The 9,394-nt window shown below is 37.8% G+C and overlaps 2 protein-coding genes across 7 annotated transcripts in view; one reads left to right on the top strand and one right to left on the bottom strand.

Moving 5' to 3' along the window:
• ugt2b3 (UDP glucuronosyltransferase 2 family, polypeptide B3) overlaps nt 1-3,605 on the top strand; it is a 24,268-nt gene extending 20,663 nt beyond the window's left edge. For 2 of the 3 annotated variants that reach the window (XM_034873092.1, XM_034873090.1), the window contains 3 exons: nt 488-575; nt 1,168-1,387; nt 2,714-3,605. In XM_034873092.1, coding sequence (XP_034728983.1) covers nt 488-575; nt 1,168-1,387; nt 2,714-2,999 — 594 coding nt within the window. In that variant the 3' untranslated portion in view covers nt 3,000-3,605. Of the gene's footprint in view, nt 1-9; nt 67-487; nt 576-1,167; nt 1,388-2,713 lie in introns of all 3 variants that reach the window. The other variant, XM_034873091.1, reaches the window with a different exon arrangement.
• A 93-nt stretch (nt 3,606-3,698) lies between these two features.
• Nucleotides 3,699-9,394, bottom strand: part of zgc:152968 (uncharacterized protein LOC564848 homolog) — a 10,788-nt gene continuing 5,092 nt past the window's right edge. For 3 of the 4 annotated variants that reach the window (XM_034873088.1, XM_034873084.1, XM_034873087.1), the window contains exons 5-16: nt 8,922-9,262; nt 8,539-8,682; nt 8,345-8,459; nt 8,182-8,253; nt 7,968-8,108; nt 7,703-7,816; nt 6,993-7,066; nt 6,774-6,878; nt 5,658-5,773; nt 5,144-5,282; nt 4,043-4,163; nt 3,699-3,801 (exon numbers count right to left, since the gene is read on the bottom strand). In XM_034873088.1, the coding sequence (XP_034728979.1) occupies nt 3,713-3,801; nt 4,043-4,163; nt 5,144-5,282; nt 5,658-5,773; nt 6,774-6,878; nt 6,993-7,066; nt 7,703-7,816; nt 7,968-8,108; nt 8,182-8,253; nt 8,345-8,459; nt 8,539-8,682; nt 8,922-9,262 (1,571 nt within the window). In that variant the 3' untranslated portion in view covers nt 3,699-3,712. The remainder of the gene's footprint in view (nt 3,802-4,042; nt 4,164-5,143; nt 5,283-5,657; nt 5,774-6,773; nt 6,879-6,992; nt 7,067-7,702; nt 7,817-7,967; nt 8,109-8,181; nt 8,254-8,344; nt 8,460-8,538; nt 8,683-8,921; nt 9,263-9,394) is intronic. The other variant, XM_034873086.1, reaches the window with a different exon arrangement.

The raw sequence follows: 9,394 nt of genomic DNA, 5'->3' as shown, positions 1-9,394 counted from the left end.
ATCAAGAACATCACCACAGAGAAGGGAAACATGATAGCCTCAGCCCTTGCTCAGATCCCACAAAAGGTAAGAGCACAAACTCTCACAATCTCACTGCAGAGTTAAAAGTTATGATAGCTATTAGCTTATCATAAGGTAAGAGATCAGCAGTAACACACTATTTGTAGTCATTGGTGATACATGGTGATAAAGTTATGACAACATGGCATTTCTTCTGATTGAACAGGGAACAAGATGTAAGGAACAGGATGTAAGAAGGAGAAACAATCAGAAGTGTAAACAATATATACAATTTAAAATTTTATTAAAGGGGTGGAGTTGTGATTTTCAAAAATAAATGACAAATCCCATTTATAGAAAATCTAACCATCAAAGGTCGTCTTTTAGTGCTACTTTTACTGGAACAAAACAGAGGTGCTTTACCGTATATTATGACCTCCAATTAAAACTGTGTTTCTAAGTCTAAAAGTGTTTTTGCTGTTTATAGGTGCTGTGGAGATACAGTGGAGAAAAACCAGCAACTCTGGGTGCCAACACCAGAATATACGACTGGATCCCTCAGAATGACCTACTGGGCAAGTTTAGCTTTCATAAAAGCTTTTAACAGTAAACGTAATTACTTTGACTTTTAAATATTGAGCTGGGCAAGTTTAGCTTTCATAAAAGCTTTTAACAGTAAACGTAATTACTTTGACTTTTAAATATTGAGTTTTGTGTTTGACAGTGCACAATCCTAAAAGGACATAGAGTAGAAGAGAAAACAGAATAGTTTATGAAGATTGTTTTTTTGCAAAAAGAAGCACTTCAATCATTACACAATCTTAACATCTATTACAAGCTGGGATTTCATATCCACGATTTCCAGACAGTACTGTATTACAATATACAAGTATTCTAATAACTTTTCCTCTAGCGCCACCATGAGTTTGACATTCATGGCACAAATTCTGGAGGTAGGGGCTGCTGTTGTCACTTTTATGTAATTTTCTAAACTCTCTGGGTGATCTGAACTAGCCTGCTCCCACACACAACCCTTTGCCAATATTCAGTTTCATTACATTTATAGTTGTCACATCATACTAAAGTAAAAAGATGTGTATATGAACAGCTTGCTTTAATTGGATAAATGATAATAATGTAAGTTTCATGTTGTTTGGTAACTAAAAGGTCACCCCAAAACCAGAGCTTTCATCACCCATGGTGGCACAAACGGGATCTATGAGGCCATCTACCACGGTGTTCCCATGGTAGGCATCCCCATGTTTGCTGACCAGCCAGACAACATGGTCCATATTAAGGCTAAGGGAGCTGGAATTATAGTGGACTTGAATTTCATGAAGACCGAGGACCTTGGAGATGCAATCAATGCTGTCATCAATGAAAAATCGTAAGTTATTTTACTTATTTGCACTTGGTCTGTTTTAGGGTATTAAAAAAAAAACTTCCCCTTGAAGAATCGTCAGCTTATCGTAGTGGAGGGTTAGTGTGCCCCTGGGAGTAAAAGCTGTGTCTGTATTCTTAGTTAGGAGTCAAAAACAAGGAGTGAGAAAGAGTAAGCATTTCTAAGTCTACGGCCAAAAAACATTGGATTGCTCCCCTTGGAAATCAGTTAATGCCCCAAGTGAAGGAGTTCAAGTGTCCTGGAGTCTTGATGACAAGTGAGAGGTGTTGTACCAGTTACCACCATCGTGGTCAAGAGAGCTGAGCTTTCAATTTACCAGTTGATTTTACATTCCAACCCTCATCTTTGGTTATATGCTTTAGATGGTGAGAGAGGTACAAGCAGCCAAACGTTTCCTACGCAGGGTGGCTGGGTTCAGACTTAAAGATATAGAGCTCACAATAGAGCTGCTGTGTCAAAAGAAGCCAGCTGAGGTGGTTTGGAACATCTGATCAGAATGCCTCCTGCAGTGTGGAGGTTTTGCAAGCATGTCCAACTGGTTGGAGACCCGGGGTAGCAACCATACACCATGACTCAGCCCTGATAAACAGATGAACAAGAAATAGATGGCTAGTTGGGTGAAAATTCATTTTCTTACCATTTTGGAGAGCTCACATTAATAATACAAAAGCAAGATTGACGACATGCCATAAAAGAGCCATGGTCTAATGCAGTATGTCAGTCCAATTAACACTACAAAGTTTCAAGGTCACAAAGAAATTATAAAACCACTGAATTGCCGTTTCCTCTAGTAAATGGGCTTTCCTGTTAGATATTTCAGTTTTAAATCTTTAGTGCGTCAATTTTTTGTATTGATGGACGTCCATTACATTCAAGCCATTACCAAATAAGTACTTACAAAGCTAATTAAGATTATCAGCTTCACAGAACTCTCTCTGTATTTCTCAGTATGGCTATGTTCAGAAACTGGTGTTGTCCAGAAACTCAAACTCTACTCAAACTCAAGTGAAGATAATTACCTCTTCTGAAGTCAGTGATGTTTTTTTTCATCCTTTGTGTCCACCTTGGCCTCTAGCAACTGCATGTAGGAGGGCTGGGGGTGGTGCACTATCACAGAAGAAATTGTATCATTTGGACACGCTGACAGTTTTGTTGTCATTACTTAGAATTTCACATGGGGAAGACTAACAAAAAAAATTAACTCTTTTTTTTCTTTTAAACCCATTGTTGGTAAGACTAAGAAAGTGAAGTATATATATAAAAATGTCAATGCAATAATTCCCATGTTCACCTGTCTGTCCACATTCAAAGGTACAAGGACAATGTCATGCAGCTGTCTAGTATCCACCACGACAGACCAATGAGTCCTCGGGATGAAGCAGTATTCTGGATTGAGTACACCATGAGAAATAAAGGTGCAAAGCATCTGAGGGTTCAGGCCCATGAGCTCACCTGGTACCAGTATCACAGCCTGGATGTCCTTGCCTTCCTCCTCACCATCATGATGTTCATCTTATTTCTCTTCATCAAGACCTGCAGATTCTGCTTCTGGATGTGCTGTGGCAGAAAGAGAAAGACTAAGAGAAAGGCAGAATAGAAACCGAAATTATAAAGAAATGTTCCGCCTGGTTGTCCTGTTGGTCAAAATAATGTAATGTAACCATGATGCCCTGGATTATGACATATGGCTTGGGTCCGACAATGGTCACTACTTTGAGCAACTCAATTGAGCAAATGAATAAAAAGTTGAACTAAGTGTCTTCATGTAAAACTCCAAACAATGTACTATATGCAAGGTGTTATTTGTTTCATTTGTTTGGTCACCATGAACTCAGTTACACGCAGCCTAGCCTGAAAACTGAAGTTAAAACATGTTTAGCCTCTACGTTGACAATTAGTATCCATTTTCATTCTGTGCAAATACTTAATTACTCTCCTGTATCACCTGTGCACAAATTTGCATTACTGCACCTGAGGCCAATTAGACATTAAATGTTAATTGGCTGATATAGTTGTAGTAAAAAAAAGTAAATAACAAACACACAAAGGAATTTCATTATGTGCCTTTACTTGGATAATACTGATGACACCCCACTCCTTCAGGTTTTCAAAAATATTTATACAGGCATGGAAACATGGGCTTTAAATCAAAATTTAGCATACAGAAAATATTGTATTAACATAAATTAAGTAATTTAATCAAGTAAAAAAAAGTAGCCCTCCAATTTCATCAGAACATGTGACATTCCAATTTTCACAACCATTTCATTTTTTGTTTATGAACAGTGTGGCGATTATGTTTTATTTCCATCATTTTTTCAGTTTTCCATCTTCTTTGACCTTCCATAACATAAGCTCCATGCAAGCAGCAGCGTCTTCTGCAGTGTCGTGGCCACAAACTGGGAGAAACATCAACGGTGTATTTAAATAAATGTATACATTGCGGAGGTATGCATAGGCTATACATAAATTACATTGTTGCAACTTCATACATTTTGGTCTTTACACCCAAATTTTGTTGTCTGATCATTATCCATTTCTTTATTTGAAGTTAGATTTTGTTCCAGATGTATTGGAATTTAACTTAGTGGACATTAAAGTAAAATAGACACTTGACAGCAAATTTCCGTGATGACTGACCACTCTCTTGGATGATCCTCCTGAGGTATTCAGCAGTGAGGTTGTTGAGAGTCAGCTTGTGAGGGAGGCCCAGACGGTGAGGGAAAACCACTGATGTGTCTACTACCACCCCATGGAGCAACTAGAGTAAAGAGGAAGATATCTGAAGCGCTTTACTAGGGTAGCCTCTTTGGAAAAGTGAAAATAACTCAAGCATACAGGCGGAAAAAAAAAACAAAGACCATGGACAAAGGCCATGGCAAACCAGCAGATGTCAGACCAAAATGGGTCATATGATGTTGAATGCAAACTAGCATTTGTTAACCCCTTATGTGCATTATACACCAGTTCATCTATTGGCCACAAATCCTCTTAGTCAAGGCAGTTATGTGTCTGGCATTTGTTTTCATGATTAATAATAGTTTTCTTTTGACACAAAATATTCTTGCAATTTTTAAAGCCTAGTTTGCTTGTGTTGTTTTTAAAAGTCTTACTTCCCAAATCCACTTACATTCAACCTTCTATGACCAAGATTTGTTGCTGCAATTACCCAGTTCATTCAGAGTTTTTACTTTCTCATGAGGTATTTGAGTTATTACCTTTTACATTCAGGTTATCAATAATCCATTAGGGCTGCAATATTTATAACCCAGATACTGCACTTTAGATGTTAAATCACTATAAGTGGTGATAGATATATATAGAGATAGAGATATATATAAAACAAACATTATCGCATATTTTCCTCAATCATGCAGCCCTATAATATATATTATAAAAAGCACATCTCCTTACTAATCACCAATCTAGAACATTACGCTAATATGGTCCTGTGGAATAATAAAAGTTGAGGTTATGCGATTTGTTTTAAAACAAAAAAATACAAAACGCTGCCTTTAAGTTCAAATATGAACAGGGATACTGCTGAAATATCAAAAAGGCTCTTTGCAGAAAAATTAGCAGATGGCCATGTTGAAAGTGGCTGACTCTGCTCTTCTTGGTTTCAGTTTCATATGAAAAACCCTGTGCTGGTTCAAAAGCACATGTTAGCTGTTGGAAAATATATGCAAATGAAGAGATAAATAATGTTGAAGAAAAAAATTAAATAAAAAAAATAGTCACCTTCAGGGCACAGAGGTCAGTTTCCAGGCTATGTCCAATGAGAATGGTGTCGGCGCTGATGAAGCTCAATAAGGTCTTCTGCACCTCTGTGAGGGAGGTGCAGTTACCCTTCACATCTTCCTCACTGATGCCTGAAAACCTTGACAAGTAAAATGTCACACAGGCTGATAGAGCAGTTGGGGGATTCAAATTAATTGATAAACAGTAGTTTTACCATTTCCATCATTTATCACCCTGTATTCGTTATGTGCGGAAATTATATCTGTGGTATTGTAATGTCAATTTCCAGTGCCTTTCAGCAAGACCATTGGCTTTAACTGTGTATATCTATATTTTCTCTAAATTCTAATTTTAGATATAGCGCAAGCGCATTAGTGTGCATTTTCAGGTTCTTGCCATCTCCACATCAGTTTTGGTTAATTACCAGAGGGGGCATAGAGTTTGAAGTAGGTTTACAGAACATGTTTGGTATTGGGGGAAAAAGGAAGAAAGACATAGCCAAGTATCTAATTACCTGGTGTTAAAGTCGATAGCCTCATTTTCAGGTCTGACGAAGGTGTCGTAGACAACATGCAGACTAGAGTTGACCACCGTCACTCTAGATAGTTCCAGACCATGAATAGTGTAACACTATAAGACAATAAATATACAATGTATTTATTTTTTTTAACTGCATACTCAAGGCCAGATAAATATGAAAAATGATTTACCACCCACAGACCCTCTAATTTATGTTTATTTGTTTTGATATCAGGTATATGTGCAGATCAGCGAACAACTACACAATTGTTTTGGAATAAACAAAGAGGATCTGGTATTGATGATACAGTCTATTAAAGTGCCCATATTATGAAAAAAATGTGGGGTGTTATTTTGTGTCTCTGGTGCTTCCACCGCATACAAACTTGTAAAAAAAAAAAAGAAAATAAAAATCAACTATCCATTCTGGTTTGAGTTAGATACAGGTTTGTGGATGACCTCTGCCTTCAGTCTCCAGGTGACCTGTTCAAAATCTGCACGGCTTTCTACGTCACTAGCTGAGAATAAGTGGCTAACTGTAGCATGCTAGCTTGTTTACAATGGCAACACACTGCTACAAAACACACAAGTTTCCTATAATCTACAAAAGAACTACTTACATGTTCCAGTTCTGCAGGTATTCCACAAGTGTGCCCTCGTTTAGAAGAAGGCTCCCAGCTAATCCTGCCTTTTACTGACCAAAGTTGGAGAAAGAGTTATCTAGCTGATGTGATCTTACCTAGCTACCGTGCATGTGCAACTCAACAAAGATAGCATAGAAGTACGATGTCTCACTCTGACGCTAAAATAGAGACCTAAACAAAAAAAACTGGATCTGCAGCAATGTATAGTACAATAAAAACGGTGTTTTCTGAAAATGAAACCATATAAACCTATTCTAGTAAAACTTCAAAATACAACTAAAAACCTGAAAATGACCATAATATGGGCACTTCAAAGTATTTTTTTAAATATGTCAGTATTACTTTAAAGTAACTTAGATTTGCTGTTATAGATCATCATTTTTAATCTTGAATTCTAATGAAACTTCCACAAATAAGTTGGTGTTTGTTGCTGAAAATTAGGAATATTTAAAAGAAAAGCTAATTACCATTTCACAATTCAAGGAGTAGACCCCAGGACAAATCTTATCTGAGGCATGTCTGGGGGCGGTCGAAACAAACCCATTCAGGCTGAGGGAATCATGGACATGCAACTGGTGAAGACATAGAAAATGAATGAAAATCAGACATTGACCTGCTAATTTATTTGTGAATGTTTTAGGAAAGAATCAAGTTATGGAATAATCTCTCACTGTGTCTTTTCCTACCTTAAACACCTGACATCCAGGTGCTCCCATGACTCCCTCACAGCAACTGTAGCGGGTCTCCACTCCACCTGGCACTGTTAACGGTTCAAAAATGTATACAATAAATCAGAATCCTAATTTTAAGTACATACAATGAAATTACAAGTGCCACTCTATGGTGAAAACCTAAAAACATGCATTAAACTGAAGCGTATAGTATGACCTCTTTTAGAAAATAGCAAGACTGGCATGTGTGTGCGCACGTGGGAAGTTTGTGGTTGAGCAAGTGAGAGAGTGCCGGTGACTAGCCGACTTTAAGTTTTAGTGAGAGAAGTGTCTCCCCTGCGTTTTCTAATCACGGTGGGAAATCTGTAGCAGGAAAAGTTAACACTGTCTTTGATTTCATGTTTATGGAAAAGGAGAACCAGGAAATGAGTGCAAGGAAATTAAATGCTACCAAGCCACGGCCAAGCGACGTGCGTTGTAGCAACACGTAGTTACATTTTTTGAGAGTTGCACATCAGGCTACGGCGTAGGGTCCGTGCCGCCACGTACCTACATACAGTACGTAGCCATGACTTGATGTTACGTAGAAGCATAATGCACGTTTAAGAACATAGATCAGATAATGTGAAGATGGAAATATTAAAATTAGAGTAAATAGTAATATAATTGACTCGTTTTTCACATCAGATGGTGTAAGCTGTATGGTAAACACTTTGAAACATTACCTTTTTTTGTAACTCCTTTGCCATAGTGGTAATTACACTCCTCTTTACGGGTGTGTTTGCCCATTTGGTTCACAGAGTATGTAGCGCCACATCGACAGCAGATCCTCTTAAAGGCTTTAATCAACAGTGGAAGCACATCATCATTGTGAAATGTGTTAAAGAGAAACAATCATTTTAGTAAACCACAGGTTAAGTTTGCCCTCTAGTGATATAATATGAGAACAGCATCAAACTGTCTATTCAGGGAGAATATGTTTTTACTTACGGTCCGCACTGCCTTTCTTATTGTCAGCAAAAAGAACAGCCCAACCAGGTTTCTCTGGGTGAGGGACAGGATAGTTGCTCTCAACCAGCTTTTCCTCAGTCAAAATATAGTCCTTCAAACTCTCATAAAAGGACATATCTGCTGGAGAAAAAAAAAATTAAGACGTCAAAATATTTGAATAAAATGACACATTTATTGAAAAACTAATTCTCACCATTTTCTCTAGAATTCTTCAAATTAAGAGGAATGTTTCCTTTGGATCTTTGGCTGTTGACTTCATTTTCATCTGCACCAGAAAAACGTAAATTGAATAAATATAAATTATATTTTGTTATATTTCACAAAGACGTTTTTTGTGTTTGTAAGAAATTGTCAACCTTTAGCAGCAACAGCATATTGGTTCTTCAGCTTCTTCAGTGCATTCACTGCAACACTCAGATATTTGAGTTTGTTCACACTGCGATTATACACAGCCTTCTCTTCAGCAAGTGCCTGTAAACAATAACAGGGACAGAAATTAAAATCTAGAGTAGTTTGCAATGTAGGATAAAATTAAGTGGCACAAACTCACCTTTTCAAAGGCATCATTAACATTGGCTGTTGTCTTCAGGAACTCCTCTGTAAACATGTTGACATAACGCTGTCGGATGTCATGGGGCACTTTGTCTTTAGCGGCCTCACACTGCTGCTTCCATTTCCGTTTAGTGGGCACTGCCTAAAAGAATAAAATTCATTATTTAGCAGAACAAACCTGTCTAACTCACACCAGTCATTAGTTCAATTTGATTTTACTTACTACATTATCTAACTACTGATAATTTTTGTTTTGCTTCTATTTTTGTTTTATTCACGCATGTAAGGTGCCCTTAAATGTCCTGAAAGGCGCCAACAAATAAAATGTATTATTCAAGTCTTTCACAATCACCCCAAAAAAGGCTGTTTGTCACTTCTCACCTTAACAGTAGAATGGACAGCAGCTAGAGGAGTAGTGGAAACCGCTGGACTTGAATGTGCCGATGACAAAGCTGAGCTCAGTGAAGGTTTGCGTGCCGGGGCAGGAATGAGAACAGGTGCTGTGGTGCGGTATCTTTGCACAGGGGTAACTGCCGTTGGATTGTAAATCTGTCTCACAGCAGCAGTGCTAGTGTATACATGACTGAGTGGGGTTAGCACTGAAGTAACTTGGCTGGAACTGGAAGTGACAGGCAGGGGGAACGTGCCCTCAGGGAGGATCAAGTGCAAGTTGTTGCCTACTCCGATCACGGCAGTTCCCAAAGATATGTAGTTCATGTAAGCTATGGAATAAGACAAACATTTATGCAGCTGTAATGCATTAAGGAAAAGCTACTAAAACAGCATAAGCTACTTCAGCATATTATATATACACACACACACACATATATATATATATATATATATATATATAT

The sequence above is a fragment of the Etheostoma cragini genome, chromosome 5, assembly GCF_013103735.1.
Source record: "Etheostoma cragini isolate CJK2018 chromosome 5, CSU_Ecrag_1.0, whole genome shotgun sequence".
NCBI classification, from domain to species: domain Eukaryota; kingdom Metazoa; phylum Chordata; class Actinopteri; order Perciformes; family Percidae; genus Etheostoma; species Etheostoma cragini.
Note: the sequence above shows the minus strand (reverse complement) of the source record. Positions and strands in the feature narration are given on the sequence as shown.